This window comes from Heterodontus francisci, unplaced genomic scaffold (assembly GCF_036365525.1).
Source record: "Heterodontus francisci isolate sHetFra1 unplaced genomic scaffold, sHetFra1.hap1 HAP1_SCAFFOLD_632, whole genome shotgun sequence".
In the NCBI taxonomy this organism is placed as follows: domain Eukaryota; kingdom Metazoa; phylum Chordata; class Chondrichthyes; order Heterodontiformes; family Heterodontidae; genus Heterodontus; species Heterodontus francisci.
The window spans coordinates 54,678-72,651 of NW_027141616.1; the positions used below are offsets into that span (position 1 = coordinate 54,678).

Below are 17,974 nucleotides of genomic sequence, written 5' to 3' on the forward strand. Positions count from 1 at the left end.
AGGGCTTCAACCTGAGGACCAGTCCTATCCTTTTCCATAACTGTCTTGAAGCTAATAGAGTTATGGTCACTGGTCCCAAAGTGCTCCCACACTGACATATCAACCACCTGCCCATCCTCATTTCCTAAGAGGAGGTCGAGTGTAGCCCCTTCTCTAGTAGGGCCATCCACATACAGCTTCAGAAAACTATCCTAGACACATTTTAAAAAATTCTTCCCATCTGATCCCTTAGTACGAAGGCAGTCCCAGTCAATATTAGGGAAGTTAAAATCACCTACTATTACAACCCTATAATTCCTACACCTATCTGTGATTTCCCAACCTATATGCTCCTCCACTTCCCTATGACTATTGGGGGGTCTATAGTATAATCCCATCAAAGGAATCACCCCTTTCTTATTTCTAAGTTCTACCCATATGGCCTCACTGGACATTCACCCCGGGATATCCTCTCTAAGTACTGCCATGATGTCCTCCCTAATCAATAGTGCAACTCCCCCTCCTCTCTTACCTCCACCTCTGTCACGCCGGAAGGATCGGTACCCCGGAACATTGAGCTGCCAGTCCTGCCCATCCCTCAACTACGATTCTGTAATAGCTACAATATCACAATCCCGTGTACTAATCCATGCTCTGAGTTCATCTGCCTTACCTGTAAGGCTTCTTGCATTAAAATAAATGCCTCAACCTCTCCCTGTGATAGCAAATCCTAGCTTCTAACCATTCACTACATAAATACATATTTCATGAATTCCTCATTGGTTCTATGAATGGCGATTTTATATTTTTGGCTCTTGTTTCAGACACCACCACAAAAGTAAACATGTCTCCTTGTACTTTATAAAAGCCGTTCATTATTTCCTCACTTTTTTCATTTGTTCATGGGATGTAGGCATCACTGGCTATGCCAGCATTCATTGCCCATTCCAAATTGCCCTAAACAAAGTGGTCGTGAGCTGCCTTCTTGAGCCGCTGCAATCCTTGAGATGTAGGAACACCAACAGTGCTGTTTGGAAGGGAGTTCCAGGATTTTTACCCAGCGACAATGAAGGAATGGCGAGGCTCGGAGGGAAACTTGGTGTTCCCATGCATCTGCTGCCCTTGTCCTTTTAGATAGTAGAGGTTGCGGGTTTGGAAGGTGCTGTCGAAGAAGCGTTGGTGAGTTGCTGCAATGCATCTTGTAGGTGGTACACACTGCTGCCACTGTGCATCGGTGGTGAATGTTGAAGGTGGTGGATGGGGGCAATCAAGCAGGCTACTTTAGTGTTGTTGGAGCTGCACTCATCCAGACAAGTGGAGAGTATTGCAGCACACTCCTGACTTGTGCCTTGTAAATGGTGGAAAGGTGTGGGGAGACAGGAGGTGAGTTATTCGCCACAGAATTCCTAGCCTCTGACCTGCTGTTGTAGCCACAGCATTTATGTGGCTGGTCCAGTTCAGTTTCTGGTCAATGGTAACCTCCAGGATGTTGATGGTGGTGGATTCAGTCATGGTAATGCCATTGATCATCAGGCTGGGAAAATAGACTACAGGGGAAGTCAGTAGATGAACAGTGGCAGACTTTTAAGCAGATATTTCATAACACTCAGCAAACATTTATTCCAGTCAGAAGGAAGGACTCGAAGAGAACGATGAACCATCCGTGGATAACAAAGGAAGTTAAGGAGAGTATCAAATCAAAAACAAAGGCATACAAAGCAGCAAAAGCTAGTGCCAGGCCAGAAGAATGGGAATTTTTTAGAAACCAGCAGCAGATGACTAAAAAACAAATAGAGAGAGAAAATTGATTGAGAGTAAATTGGCAACAAACAAACAGCAAGAGCAACTCCTCGGGGGCCTATAGACCACTCCCACCCGTGATTTCTTTCCCTTGCTATTCCTTATTTCCACCCAAACTGATTTTACATCACCATCTATTACACCTATATCATTCCTCACAACTGCACTGATCCCTTCCTTTAATAACAAAGCTACCCCACCTCCTTTTCCTTTCTGCCTATTCGTCCGGAACATCGAATATCCTTGAACATAAAAAGGAAGAGAGTAGCTAAAGTACATGTGGGACACTTCGAGGATGAGACTGGGGAATTAATAACATGGAACAGGGGAATGGCAGATTATTTAAGCCAATATTTTGCATCGGTCTTCATGGTGGAAGACACTATAAACATCCCAACAATAATAGATGAGCAAGGTGTAAATGGGAGGGAGGAACTTGTAACAATCTCTATCACAAGGGAAAAGGTGCTGGACAAACTGATGGGACTAAAGACAGACAAGTCGCCAGGACCTGATGGCCTCCATCCAAGGGTTTTAAAAGAAATGGCTGCAGAGATAGTAGGGGCATTGGTCATAATATACCAAAATTCACTGGATTCCGTAGGGTGTCAGCGGATTGGAAAACCGCTAATGTGACGCCCTTATTCAAGAAAGGAGGGAGACAGAAAGCAGGAAACTATAGACCAGTTAGCTTAACATCAGTTATTGGAAAAATGCTGGAGTCCATTATTGAGGAAGAAAAAGCAGGACATTTGGAAAAACATAATGCAATCAAACAGAGTCAACATGGTTTTATGAAAGGGAAATCATGTTTGACAAACTTGTTAGAGTTCTTTGAGGATATAACAAGCAGAGTGGATAAAGGGGAACCAGTAGATGTAGTGTATTTGGATTTTCAGAAGGCGTTCACTAAGGTGCCACATAAAAGGTTATTGCACAAAATAAGAGCTCAGGGTATTGGGGGTAATGTGTTAGCATGGATTGAGGATTGGCTAACACACAGAAGGCAGAGTGTCGGGATTAATGGGTCTTTTTCAGGTTGGAAAGCCGTATCTAGTGGGGTGCCACAAGGATCGGTCCTTGGGCCTCAACTATTTACTATCTATATTAATGACTTGGAGGAAGGGACAGAGTGTAGAGTATCCAAATTTGCTGACGATACAAAAATACGTGGGAAGGCACGTTGTGATGATGACACAAAGAATCTGCAAAGGGATATCGATAGGTTAAGTGAGTGGGCAAAAACTTGGCAGATGGAGTTCAATGTGGGAAAGTGTGAGGTCATCCACTTTGGTAGGAAGAATAAAAAGGCAGATTATTATTTAGATGGAGAAAGACTACAAAATACTGCAGTACAGTGGGATCTGGGTGTTCTTGTGCAGGAAACACAAAACGTTAGCATGCAGGTGCAGCAAATAATTAGGAAGGCAAATGGAATTTTGGCCTTTATTGCTAGCGGGTGAGAGTTTAAAAATAGGAAAGTCTTATTACAACTGTACAGGGTGTTGGTGAGGCCACACCTGGAGTACTGCATGCAGTTTTAGTCCCCATATTTAAGGAAGGATATACTAGCATTGGAGGCAGTTCAGAAAAGGTTCACTGGGCTGATTCCTAGAATGCAGGGGTTGTCTTATCAAGAATGGCGAAACAGGTTAGGCCTTTATTCACTGGAGTTTAGAAGAATGAGAGGTGATCTTATTGAAACATCTAAGATTCTAAGGGGGCTTGACAGGGTAGATGTTGAGAATATATTTCCACTGGTGGGGGAATCTCGAACAAGGGGACATTGTTACAGAATAAGGGGGCACACATTTAAAACTGAGATGTGAATGAATTTCTTCTCTGAGGGTGGTGAATCTCTGGAATTCTCTACGTCAGAGACTTGTGGAGGCTAGGTCACTAAATGTATTTAAGGAGGTGGCAGATAGATTTTTGAAATCTCGGGGAGTCGAGGGTAAAGCAGAGCAGGCCCGAAAGAGGAGTTGAGGCCTGGGAGAGATCAGCCATGATCTTATTGAATGGCGAGCCAGGCTTGAGGGGCTGAATGGCCTACTCCTCCAACTACTTGTGTTCAGTTTGCAGTAATGGAAGACTATGTCTTCCATTTTTACCATTTATGAGATTTGTGGAGTGGTGTGTAACATGTAGCTCAGTCTGCAGTCTTACATTATTGAGATTAATTCTGTACTTTACAATCAGGTCAAGTTTGTCTTTCCCATCTGACATAGAATTTGTAGTTCAGGCTACACTCTTGTGAGAATGACACAGTGCCTTGCAATCTGATAGTGGGTGTGATTTTGTACGGAGATTGATGTATCTACCTGGGACAGAGTTGGGGTGAAATGGAAACAACTTCAGTCTTTCCTGCTCTGTGTGACTGTTGGATTGAATAAATGTTTCTGGAACTTGGGATCAGTGCCGGTCTGACTACTTTTGCTGTCGGTGATTGTGGAACTGATGTCTCTGCTCTCTGTGAGTGATAATCTACTTACTGTGTGTGAGGAGCTGGCTGCACTTCCCCTTGTGTCGAGGAATCACTACATTTATTCTACTTCCTTCAAGTATTTGGCTGTAGAAAGGAAAATATTTATTATAATTCAGGAAGATGTGTGGTAGAAGATACAAAAGTGACCAAAACAATTTTTCAATTAATAATCATTGTGAACAATCACAAAGGAAACCCAGCAACACAAACAGAGTCAGTGTCTGATTCCACTGCAGTCCTGTAGCACCCAGCTACTGCATACCAGGGGCTTTGGCCATTTTCCAACAATTTAATGACATCCAGAAACAATCCACTGGGCCATGAATGGGACTGACCGACGGAACAGGGACTTTTACACAGGTCAGATTTCCAGTTCCCGCTCCCATGGTCTAACCGTTCAAGCGAAACCAAACAGCCGGTGTTTAAAATGTGTCCTTCACACTTCTCACCTGGTGCCTATAATAGATTCTCTTTGTGTAACTCCCCACATCCCACTGTCCAATAACAAACTATGGGATTAGACTGGATTGCTGCCTTTGCATTGGTGCGGACACGATGGGCCAAATGGCCTAATTCTGTGCTGGAACTTTTTGATTCTGTTTGGTGAATTGTTGCAGAAATCTGCGCCTGCGCACCCCTCCCCCATCTACATGTCATGGGGCAGTGCAATGGTTAAAGAATGGAGGGTTTCACCAAAGTGGATGGTGACGTATATTTAATATAACAGCGACGTGCTGTCTACTACACCACAGAGCCATTCACAGACAATGCCCAACCACCAGCTCCTTCTCACACACAGTCCGTACATTATCACACACACAGCACAGAGACACAGACAGGTCATCAGTTCCACAGTCTCAGACAGCAGAAATCGTTCCAGAGACACATTTTCAATCCATCAATCAAACAGAGCAGGAGAGACAGACGTTGTTTCCATGTCACTCCAACTCAGTACCACTGACAGGTAGATACATAAATCCCAGTCCAAATTCTCTCTCACTATCAAATTATCACTGTGTCAATCCCACAATATTGCAAGCAAATAATGCAAGGCTGGATTTCATCTATTTTAACGCAAGGTGTCTTCCAAGTAAGGCAGATGAATTGAGGGATAAAAACAAGAAATGCTCAAAATACTCAGCAGGTCTGGCAGCATCTGTGGAGAGAGAAGCAGAGTTAACGTTTCAGGTCCGTGACCCTTCTTCGGAACTCCGAAGATGAATTGAGGGCGTTGATTAACACATGGCAATATGATATTATTGCTATCACAGAAACATGGTTGAGGGAAGGGCAGGACTGGCAGCTTAATATTCCAGGGTATAGAATCTTCAGGCATGACAAGGACTGGAGTGGGGGCGAGGGCGAGGGGGTGGGGGGAATGTCAAAGAGGAGGTGGCATTGCACTATTGACCAAGGAATCATTTACTGCAGTAAGGAAGGATGATATATTAAAAGGTTCTTTAAATGAGGCCATATTGGTAGAACTTAAAAACAAAAAGGGGGCAATCACTTGGCTGGGAGTGTACTACAGGCCTCCAAACAGTCAGGGAGAGATAGAGGAGCAGATATGTAGGGAAATCTAAGAGGTGTGTAAAAATAATAGGGTAATAATAGGGGATTTCAACTTCTCCAATATTAACTGGGATAGTCATATGCAAAAGGTCAAAGGGGGTGGAATTCTGAAAGTGCATTCGGGAGAGCTTTTTGACCAAGCACGTAGAGAGTCGTACAAGAGAAAGTGGTACTGGACCTAATCTCGGGGAATGAAGCCGAACAAGTGGTAGAAGTGTCAGTGGGGGAGCATTTCATGGATAGTGACCATAACTCTAAGATTTAAGGCAGTTATGGAAAAGGACAAAAATGAACTGGAAATAAAGGTACTGTTTTGGGGGAAGGTCAATTTCAATATGATAAAACAGGATCTGGCCAAAGTGGACTGGGAGCAGCTACTTCTAGGAAAGTCTACATCAGACCAGCAGGCGTCATTTATAAAGGAGATAGTGAGAGTTCAGGGCCCACATGTTCCCGTAAAGATGAAGGGTAGGACCAACAAGTTCAGGGAACCCTGAATGTCAAGGGATATCGAGGATTGAATAAGGGAAAAAAAAGGCTTATGGCAGATTCAGAGAGCTGAAAACAGCAAAGGCCCTAGAGGAGTATAGAAAGTGCAGGGAGGATACATTAAAAAAAAGTAATTGAGAGCGAAGAGGGGGCATGAAAAAACACTGGTGGGCAAGATAAAGGAAATTCCCAAGGCATTTATAAGTATATTAAGGACAAGAGGATAATCAGGGAAAGAGTAGGCCCCATTAGGGACCAACGTGGCAATCTGTATGTGGAGCCAGAGGATGTAAATGAGGTTTTGAATGGTTACTTTTCATCTATGTTCACTATGGAGAAGGATGATTTTGGTGTAGAGATCAGGGAGGGGGATTGTGATATACGTGAACAAATTAGCATTGAAAGGGAGGAGGTGTTAGCAGTTTTAGCGGGCTCAAAAGTGGATAAATCATCAGGCCCAGATGAGATGTATTCCAGGCTGCTATGTGTGGCAAGGGAGGAGATTGCATGGTCTCTGACACAAATATTCAAATCCTCTCTGGCCACAGGAGAGGTGCCAGAGGACTGGAGGACAGTGAATGTGGAACCATTATTCAAGAAGGGGAGGAGGGATAAACCAGGTAATTACCAGTCAGTGAGTCTAACATCAGTGGTAGGAAAACTATTGGAAAAAATTCTGCGGGACTGGATTAATCTCCACTTGGAGAGGCAGGGATCAATCAGGGATAGTCAGCATAGCTTTGTCAAGGGGAGATCGTGTCTAACAAACTTGATTGAATTTTATGAGGTGGTGATTAGGTGTGTAGATGAGGTTAAAGCAATTGATGTAGTCTACATGGACTTCAGTAAGGCTTTTGATAAGGTCCCACATGGGAGATTGGTCAAGTAGGTGAGAGTCCATGGGATCCAAGGCAATTTGGCAAATTGAATCCAAAATTGGCTGAGTGGCATGAGGCAGAGGGTGATGGTCGAGGGTTGTTTTTGCGATTGAAAGCCTGTGACCAGTGGTGTACCGCAGGGATTGGTGCAGGGACCCTTGCTGTTTGCAGTGTGCATTAACGATTTAGATGTGAATATAGGTGATGTGATCAGTAAGTTCGCAGATGACATGAAAATTGGTGTCGTAAATAGTGAGGAGGAAAGCCTTAGATAACGGATGATATAGATGGGTTGGTAAGATGGGCAGAGCAGTGGCAGATAAAATTTAATCCTGAGAAGTGTGAGGTGATGCATTTTGGGAGGACTAACAAGGCAAGAGAATATACAATGGATGAAAGGACCCCAGGAAGTACAGAGGGTCAGAGGAACCTTGGTATACTTGTCCATTGAACACCGAAGGCAGCAGCACAGGTAGAAAAGGTGGTTAGGAAGACATATGGGATAGTTGCCTTTATTAGCTGAGGCATAGAATATAAGAGCAGGGAGGTTATGATGGAGATGTATAAAATGCTTGTTCGGCCACAGCTGGAGTACTGTGTACAGTTCTGGGCACCACACTATAGGAAGGATGTGATTGCACTGGAGAGGGTGCAGAGGACATTCACCAGGATGTTGCCTGAGCTGGAACATTTTAGCTGTGAAGAGAGACTGGATCGGCCATGGTTGTTTTCCTTAGAGCAGAGAAGGCCGAGGGGGGACCTGATTGAGGTATAAAAAATTATGAGTGGCATAGATACGGTAGATAAGAAGAAACTTTTTTTTTCCCTTAGCAGAGGTGTCAATAACCAGGGGGCATGGATTTAAGGTAAGGGGCAAGAGGTTGAGCGGGGAATTGAGGAAAAACCTTTTCTCCCAGAGAGTGGTTGGAATCTGGAACGCACTGCTTGAAGGGGTGGTAGAGGCAGGGTACCCTCATAACATTTAAGAATAATTTAGATAAGCACTTGAAATGCCATAGCATACAAGGCTACAGGCCAAGTGCTCGAAAATAGGATTAGAATAGATAGGTGCTTGATGGCCAACATGGACACGATGGGCTGAAGGGCCTGTTTCTATGCTGTATAACTCTGACTCTATGACTAACCTCAGCTACAAATTAAATACATATAGAACTGGCACATGGTTCCCGTTTCAAAGTTACAGAATTAACCTCAATAATGTACTCTGAGATTCAGGTTAAATACCAGCTAAATATTTACATGTTATGAGTTTAGAAGTTGCAGTATTAATTCCCATAATGTATTTATTTTTATTTAGTGATGCAGCATTGAAACAGGCCCTTCGGCGCACCGAGTCTGTGCCGACCAACAACCACCCATTTATATTAATCCTACATTAATCCCATGCTCCCGACCACATCCCCACCATTCTCCTACCACCTACCTACACTAGGGGCAATTTACAATGGCCAATTTACCAATCAACCTGACAGTCTTTGGCTGGGAGGAAACCGGAGCACGCGGCGGAAACCCACATGGTCACAGGGAGAACTTGCAAACTCCACACATGCAGTACCCAGAACTGAACCCGGGTCGCTGGAGCTGTGAGGCTGCGGTGATAACCACTGCATCACCTACATTTGGACACTAGTCCATATCTCAACTGCATAATCAGATTGAGAGATTATGAAATACAGTATAACCTGAGATACAAACTCATATTCCAGTTTACAACTCATCTGGATTGTGATACTAAAAGATACAATATAAATTTGATTTGTATAGTGAGCCATAAGTTACATACCAGTCCTAAAACCACATACAGTGTCAGATGGAAGATACTGTACAGTTCCAGACTGAGCTCATTTTACATGCAAGTCCAAAATTCTCACTGTCCGACTGAATGGCACTGATCAAATTGCTTAGTACAGTCTGAGTTACACTTGCCCACCAATCCGGTATTAGATTGGAGGATACATTATCTTCCACTATTGTGTTCACAGTGACAGATATTTAATACTAGGCAAAACCTCAAACATATTGTCTGCTTAAAACCTACCACATCAGTGGCCTGTTGCTGTGCTGACATTTTATGCAGAATGAATCCAGACTTGCAAACAGTCCCAGGGACGGAAGATTATATAATGAATCCCACACTCACACAGAGTACCAGATACTGACAGATAGAGAGTGATTCTGAAACACATGCTCAGTGCCAGGTGCTGAAAGGCATCAGTTGATGACTGCACTCACTCACAATTCCTCAGCCTGAGTCATCTAAAGCAATCTAACACACAAATAGTAGCACTGAGAGATTGAGAAAGAGTCCAAAACTCACATGGAGCACTAGATGCTGACAGATACAAACTGAAGACTATACACTCATGGATCTAGGATTAGCTAACTCACAGGAAAAACAGAGAGTGGGGATAAATTGGGCATTTTCATTTTTGCAATCTGTAACTAATGGAGTGCCACAGTGATCAGTGCTGGTGCCTCAACTATGTATGGTCTATATTAATAACTTACATGAAGCGATCAAGTGTATTGTTGCCAAATTTATGGATGTGACAAAGATTGATAGGAAAGCAAGTTATGAGGAGGACAAAGTGTCTGCAAAGAGATATAGATAGGTTAAGTCAATGGGCAAAAGTTTGGCAGTTGGAGTATAATGTGGGAAAATGTGAGGTTGTCTAATTTGGCAGGAAGAATAGAAAAAACAGAATATTACTTGCATAGAGAGAGAGACTGCAGAATGCTGCTGTACCGAGGGATCTGGGTGTCCAGGTACATGAATTACAAAAAGTTAGCATGAAGGTATAGCAAGTAATTAGGAAGGAAAATGGAATGTTGGCATTTTTAGCAATGGGAATGGAGTATAAAGGTCGGGAAGTTTTACTATAACTGTATAGGGCATTAGTGACATCCCAACTAAAGGACTCCATACAGTTTTGGTCTCCTTACTTAAGGAGGGATATACTTGCATTGGAATCAATTCAGAGAAGGTTCACTAGGCTGATTTCTGTGATGAAGGATTGCCTTATGAGACAATGTTGAGCAGGTTGGGCCTATACCCACTGTAGTTAGAAGATTGAGAGGTGACCTTATTGAAACCTATAAGATTCTCAGTGGGCTGGACAGGTAGATGCTGAGAGGATGTTTCTCCTTGTGGGGGAATGTAGGGGCGAGAGTTTCAAGCTAAGTGGTCTTCCATTCAAGAAGGAGATGAAGAGGAATTTCTTCTCTCAGAGGGTTGTTCATCTTTGGAATTCTGTTCCCCAGAGGACTCTGGAGGCCGAGTCATTGAATCAAAGCTGTGTTGGACAAATTTTTGATCAACATGGGAATCATTGGTTATGGGCGTAGGCAGGAAGGTGAAATTAAGGTCACAATCAGAAGAGCCATGATCTTATCGAATGGCAGAGCAGGCTTGATGGGTCAAATGGCCAATTTCTGCTCCTATTTCGGATGTTATTATATTCTTACACACACACCCAGTGTGTGGCAGATCTAGAATTCATCTCACTTTCATACACAATACCAGTGACTGCAAGGTACAGAATCAATCCCACAGATGCAAACAGTACCACCGACAAGTACAGGATGAATCCCATGCTCACACACACCACTAGGTATCGAAAGATACATGTGATTCCCACTCGCACATGACAATATGAGATGGAGTTACAGAATGATTTCCACATTCACATACAGCACCACTGACTGCTGATTAATTCATCCCACAATCACACACACTACCAGAGGCTGAGAGATACAGAATTAATCCCACACTCCGATGTAGTGCCAAAGACTGACACATACAAAATCAATCACAAACACTCCTACAGTACCACTTGCAGATTCAGTGACTGCCAAATTTACCAGAGACTGACAAATAAATCGTGAACATATTGTGAGATGCTGACACATAGAGCTTGAATTCCACACATACAGAACCACTGACAGATTCAGAGTAAGTCCCAAATTCACGTACCATCCCAGAGACTGACAGATACAGAATGGATGTCATACTCAAACACAGTACCAGAGTCTGACAGATAGAGAAGGAATCCATACAGCACCAGAGACCGAGAACTACCGAATTACATAACATGTGCAAACACAGTACCACAGACTAAAAGCAGTGGAATTAATTACACATTCACATGCAATAGCAGAGACACAACGACAGAGAATCATCAATAAGTGTCCTCCCACCAACAGCCAGGACATTTCCAGGGAGCTGTACACAGGGAGCGGCTCTTTCAATATCAACTGGGGCCGGAGAATCTTTGTGAAATATCCTTCCTGATTGCAGGAAGGGTGTTTGTGATTGGTTGCAAATATTTATTCTGATTGGATGGGGAAAATCACCAATTAGAGAATTACAGTAAAAATACTTTGACATCACTGCGAATCACCCAATCACAATCTTGACTTTCCCCCATCCCTTATTAGCATAGAGCTGTGGGATTGTCTATTTAATCCGCACTCGGAAGGGGTTTGGTTTATTTCTGTGTCTGAAATTGAAACTGAAGATGGTTGAGGAGAAGAAGAAGAAAGCAGCTGCTAAGAAGGGCGCCAAGAAAACTGTGAGTAAACAGTCAGCAAAGGGCGGCAAGAGGCGGAGAAAGTCGAGGAAAGAGAGTTACTCCATCTACAAAGTGATGAAGCAGGTTCACCCCGACACCGGCATCCAGGCCGTGCTGCTGCCTAAGAAAACCAGCGCTCAGAGCTCCCAGAAAAAGTAAAGCGGCCAAAATGTCATCTAATAAACCAAAGGCTCTTTTCAGAGCCACCCACAGTCTCTGTGAAGGGCTGGTTACTGTTAGGAGGGAATCAGAGATGGAGTTATTGTAACAAGAGTATTGACCTGTTTCACATCTGTCCAGGTGTGTTTTCAGTTCTCTCTCTGGATTGCGCTGTTTCTCTGCTCACACATTTCCCCTTCTAGTTAAGTGAAGAACTGAACTGCAGGGTGTCAGAATCAACAATTTAATAAATCCCGCCACCTGGAATTTCATAAATCCCGAGAGTATCCCAGTGCATTAATGAGAACTGGTTCGGAACTGATGAATTAATTTAATAATGGAAGTGTCTGCGTTAATTCTGGTCTGTTTTTCATTTCGACAGTTTGAATTCTGTTTTTTTTCTCTCTCCGGCTTCTCAATGAGAATCTGCTCCCAGAACAGAGTAAATGCAGGAAGGAAGAGGCCATTCTCGGGCTGTGTGTTTCTCTCCTAACCTGATCTGTTTGGACCGCACTGTTCCCAGAGGACGGAATCAGTGAGAGTTGTGCACACACAGGAGCGGAGTCCATTGCAGCGCTTTAATATGTACCTTCTCCCCGGCCCTCCCGATTCTCCGGACACAAAGCTGTCTACTCCCCCGGGTGCGGGAGAGAGTCGGGGTTTCTGTCCCCGCAGTGTCAGGGTCTGCAACCATCTGGCGGTTCGAGTCAGACTGACCGAGCTGCCTTACATGTCCTGTGTACCGATCTCCAAGGGATTCAACTATTAGCGAACTCATTGGGTAATGTTTGTAAATGACCCTCATGTGAACGGAGCTGGCTCCATTAATTCCTTCCAAATAAAACTGGGATCTATTTCTTTTCCCCAAATGCCAGCGAACGAATCCCAGGAGACGGGGTGAAATTGTGCTGAACAGCAATGAGTCTCCGGTAACGCTGCTTTCTAAATTCCAGATCAGCTCTCAGTCCTACAGGCCTTTACCAGAAACCATGTGGCCGCCCCTCCAATCTAATGGGTTTGATGATGAACAGAGATGGCAGCTCTTTCCTTTGCTGATTTGGTGGCTCTGAAAAGAGCCCTTGTTACACTTGTTACTGAAGCCGGGTTTTAGGCGCGTTCCCCGCGGATGCGGCGGGCCAGCTGGATGTCTTTGGGCATGATGGTGACTCGCTTGGCGTGGATGGCGCACAGGTTGGTGTCCTCAAAGAGCCCCACCAGGTAAGCCTCGCTGGCCTCCTGCAGGGCCATGACGGCCGAGCTCTGGAAGCGCAGGTCTGTCTTGAAGTCCTGAGCGATCTCTCTGACCAGGCGCTGGAAGGGCAGTTTGCGGATGAGCAGCTCAGTGGATTTCTGGTAGCGGCGGATCTCCCTCAGAGCTACAGTGCCGGGTCTGTAGCGATGAGGCTTCTTTACTCCACCCGTGGCTGGAGCGCTCTTCCGGGCCGCTTTGGTAGCCAGCTGTTTGCGAGGAGCTTTCCCTCCGGTCGATTTACGCGCTGTCTGCTTTGTCCGGGCCATTTTCTCAACGGATTCTGCACAATCTGAGACACACAGCCTGTTAATACTGAATCTGCTGCACATCCGCCTTTTTAAACTCTGTGAGGAACCGCCCTGAGCAGTAATTGGCTGGAACCCGACACCCAGTCAGTTTAAACCAAACTCCGATAATAAACAGAAACACAGGAAGCTATTACCTCCGATTGGCCGATTATTACTGATACATCAATTTTAAAAAAACCGCCAATATCAGTGCCGGAAACAACGGTTTTGACAAAGGAAAAATTTGCTTTAATTCATCTTATGAACATGATCAGAACATTTCAATGATATTTGTCAGCAAAGATCTTTTACAGCAAAGATTTTGAACTCTTTCTCTTGTATTATTCTACACTTTGTCACAAGTTCCAGATACACTTTTCCAATCCGGTATCTATTCGGGTTTATTCTCCGTCCTTTTTGAAACAGTCTGGAAGCGGCTGCAGAAAGTCTCTTTCACAGCATTCTGCAAGCGGATACATTTCAGATCAATCTTTGTCAAGATACCGCATCACTGATTCTAGATTGAACCTATTTGTGGGAGACAAAAGCGGAGAGAAGAATTTTACTGTCACGTGTTGAAATGTGAGACTGAGGGTTCCGACAACAGCGGGGTTTCCAGATAATGTACTTATTAATTATTGAGGCCGAGCTTGAACAAGGGAAACAATTGACTGAGAACTGATGTATCAGCTTTTATGAACGAAAAACAGGAAAGGGGCCGAATATGAATGCGCGTCCGAAATCAAAGCGCACTTGGGTCAGTGGTCAGTAATTAATTTACGCGGCATTATTAAGTAGAGACACAAAGATCTCACAGACAGTGAAACTGAATGACCCAGAATCCATGGGGTTAAAACAGAGATCACAAAGGCAAATAGAAAGTACCAGACTCTGCATATAAAAAAAACAAATCGATACCAGAGATGATGTAGCTTTCTCAGAGAGATTGTGGGTGGCTCTTAAAAGAGCCGTTGTGTTTGGGATGTTTTTCAGTCCATTGTGCAGTTTTACTTGGAGCTGGTGTACTTGGTCACTGCCTTTGTCCCTTCCGACACGGCGTGCTTGGCCAGCTCCCCGGGCAGCAGCAGGCGCACGGCGGTCTGGATCTCCCGGGAGCTGATGGTGCTGCGCTTGTTATAATGGGCCAGGCGGGAAGCCTCACCCGCGATGCGCTCGAAAATATCGTTCACAAACGAGTTCATGATGCTCATGGCCTTGGAGGAGATGCCGGTGTCGGGGTGAACCTGCTTCATCACTTTGTAGATGTAGATGGAGTAACTCTCCTTCCTCGACTTTCTCCGCTTCTTGCCGCCCTTTGCTGACGGTTTACTCACAGTTTTCTTGGCGCCCTTCTTAGCAGCTGCTTTCTTCTTCTCCTCAACCATCTTCAGATTCAATTTCAGACACAGAAATAAACCAAACCCCTTCCGAGTGCGGATTAAATAGACAATCCCACAGCTCTATGCTAATGAGGGATGGGGGAAAGTAAAGATTGTGATTGGGGAATTGGCAGAGATGTCACAATGGTTTTATATTGTAATTCTCTAATTGGTGTCTTTCGCCATCCAATCAGATTAAAGATTTACAACCAATCACAAACACCCTTCCTGCAATCAGGAAGTATATTTCATAAAGACTCTCTACAAACCCAGTTTATTTTTAAAGATCCGCTCCCTGTGTAAACCTCCCTGGAAATGTCCTGGCTGTTTTTGGGAGGACTCTTATGTGTCCTTGTGTCTCTGCTATTGTAGGTGAGTGTGCAATTAATTCAATTCTTTCACTCTCTTTTGTGTTTGAGTGTGTTCTGTCATTCGGTAGCTCTCAGTGTCTGATGCTGTATGGATTCATTCTGTATCTGTCAGACTCTAGTACTGTGTTGGAGTTTGACATCCATTCTGTATCTGTCAGACTCTAGTACTGTGTTTGAGTTTGACAACCATTCTGTATCTCTCAGACTCTGGTACTGTGTTTGAGTTTGACATCCATTCTGTATCTGTCAGACTCTGGTACTGTGCTTGAGTGTGAGGAGATGAGGTGGAGTGTTGTGGCGCGGATGATGGAACAGAGCATTGGTGTGATGAGACAGCCTTGCTTGAGCCCAGCTTATATTAGCATTGGTTCAGTGGTAGGGCTGTTGGGAAGGATTACAGCTTGCATGTCGTCATGCAGTCATCGGAGGATGGTGACGAATTTCTCCAGGCAGCCAAATTTGAGGAGGACGTTCCATAATCCCTCTCGGTTGGTCGAGTTGAAGGCCTTTGTCAGGACAGAGATGGCCATGTGTAAAGGTTGTTGCTGCTCCCTACATTTTCTTGAAGTTGTCTTGCTGTGAAGATCATGTCCACTGTGCCTCTTGATGGACAGAATCCACATTGTGATTCCAGTAGGAGGTCTTCAGCCACGGGGAGGAGGCAGTTGAGGAGGACTCTTAGGATGACCTTCCCTGTGGTGGACAGCAGGGATACCCCTCTGTAGTTACCACAGTCTGTCTTGTCACCTTTTTTTGAAGATGATCACAATTACGGCATCTCAGATCCCCTGGCATGCTCCCTTCCTTCCAGATGAGGGAAATGAGACCATGTATTTGTGTCAAGAGTGATTCTCTGCTGTATTTTAGAACTTCGGTGGGAATTCCATACATGCCAGCGGCCTTATGGATTTTTAGCTGTCAGTTTGCCTTTTCAGTCTCTGTCAGTCTGGAATTGTGCTGACAGCACGTTGGTAGCATGCTGTGGAATGTAGTCAAGGACGGGGGCCCGTCATTTTACTTTTATTTTTAGTTATTTCTTTTTTCTTTTTTACATTTTTTACAATTTTTTTTCTTTTGTTCATTTAATTTCATTGTAGTTTGTTCAGTTTGCTTACCCACTGTTTTTTTTGACTGCATTTGTTGACAACGCTATCGGTAGGTGGCGCTGTTTTGGCACATGCGCAAATACAGCATGTGCCACTAAAACGTCACGACTTGCGACTGTAGCAGCTGCCAGGACTAAAGATGGCGCTGGTCAAAGAATCACACAGAGGCAACCTAACAAACACGTGGCAGCATACAATGGCCGGAGTGAAAGAGTGGCGGGGGGCCGGGGAGTGCAGCGCGGGGGGCTGGGGAGAGCAGCGCGGGGGGGGGAGCGCCGGCGGCCGGGGTGGGGGGGGTGTGGGGGTTGGGGAGGGGGAGAGCTAGGGGAAAGAGGGAGGGGGGAAAGAGAGGGGGGGGGAAGAGGGTGGGGGAGAGCGGGGGGGTGTGGGCGGCCGTGGGGGAGAGTGTGGGGGGAGCAGCGGAGTGGAAGAGGAGTGCCTTTTTCTGCGTATGCACCATAAACACAACAGCAAAAGACTTACCAGCCAGTCCCTGCACCTGGTGACACCAAGGTCTTTGGCCGCTCGCTCCCCGCGGCTCTCTACGGCCTCTCGCTTCCGGCCTTCTCCATTCAGCCATTCCCTCCAGCTGCGGATGCCCAATCCAGTTGCTTTCTCCCCTACCCAGTTGCTTTCTCCCCTACTTCTCAACGGTACTTCAGGCATTGCAACTGTCTAGTCCCTGCCTTTTGCATGCTCCCTCTCCCCACCCCTCCCCGCTCTCCCCCCCACCTCCCCCTCTTCACCCACCCCTCTATCCCCCTCTTCACCCACCCCTCCCTCTACCCCCCTACCTCCACCCCTCCACCACTGTTGAATATCTGAAGTGCAATTGCAAAGTCGGGGAAATAGCATCCAAAACAAAACCTCAACAATTCTGGTTTTAATTATTGAGAAGTTTTATTAAGTTCATTAAGCATCCGAGGAACTGCTGTGCATGGATACATGAGTGTTGTGTCCAGCATTCCCGTGAGACAGACAGACAGACAGACTCTGCTATGCACAGCTAAAGAGATTGTTCCTGGAGAGCCTTGTGGTGAATGAACGCTTGGCTCTCTATTCCACTACTGTATTGTTCATGTGAAGAAGGCAAAGTCACAAGAGTCTGAGCTCAGTCTATTCTTGGTGAATGTTCCCCAAGCGCATCCCAATGTGCACTCCCAATTCATCCATAAACGCAATGTTCTTTTCCACATCGGGACAAGCTCCGCAGCATGATCCAGTTGCCTTCGTTGCTTGAATGCTGACCTTAAGTCTCAAGGATTGTTTTCTCGACGGCATGTTTTACATGAAAAGAAATAAAGCAAATCAGAGTCAGAGCTTGCCTCCCTCCATCCACTGAAATTACTGTTGTGCACACCTTTTTAAGTTCTGCAGTGAAGCCACCAATTGATAATGTCGCCAATGAAGCACTTATTACCCACCTCAGATGCAGGAATCAGCACATCCTTGCGTCCTCTCCTGCACTGCCTCCTTTGCTTGAATGCCGTCCTTAAGTCTCAAGGATTGTTTTCTCAAGGGCGCGTTTTACATGAAAAGAAATAAGGAAAGAACAGGAGTGTCAGAGCTTCCCTCCCTCCAATGAAATTACTGTTGCGCATGCTTTATGCTCTGCAGGATAGGCA

General features: G+C 45.0%; 1 protein-coding gene across 1 annotated transcript; it reads right to left on the bottom strand.

Moving 5' to 3' along the window:
• Positions 1 to 11,853: 11,853 nt before the first annotated feature.
• On the bottom strand, positions 11,854 to 14,894 carry LOC137364155 (histone H3-like). The gene is made up of 2 exons (XM_068027543.1): positions 14,828 to 14,894; positions 11,854 to 14,021 (listed from the first exon to the last, which is right to left on the bottom strand). Exon 2 carries the CDS (start codon positions 13,533 to 13,535, stop codon positions 13,062 to 13,064), a length of 474 nt encoding a protein of 157 aa, XP_067883644.1. The 5' UTR covers positions 13,536 to 14,021; positions 14,828 to 14,894; the 3' UTR covers positions 11,854 to 13,061.
• Positions 14,895 to 17,974: the final 3,080 nt, after the last annotated feature.

Coding starts and splice junctions, on each gene's coding strand:
- LOC137364155 (XM_068027543.1), bottom strand. CDS start 13,535: ATGTGCAGCAGATTCAGTATTAACAGGCTGTGTGTCTCAGATTGTGCA.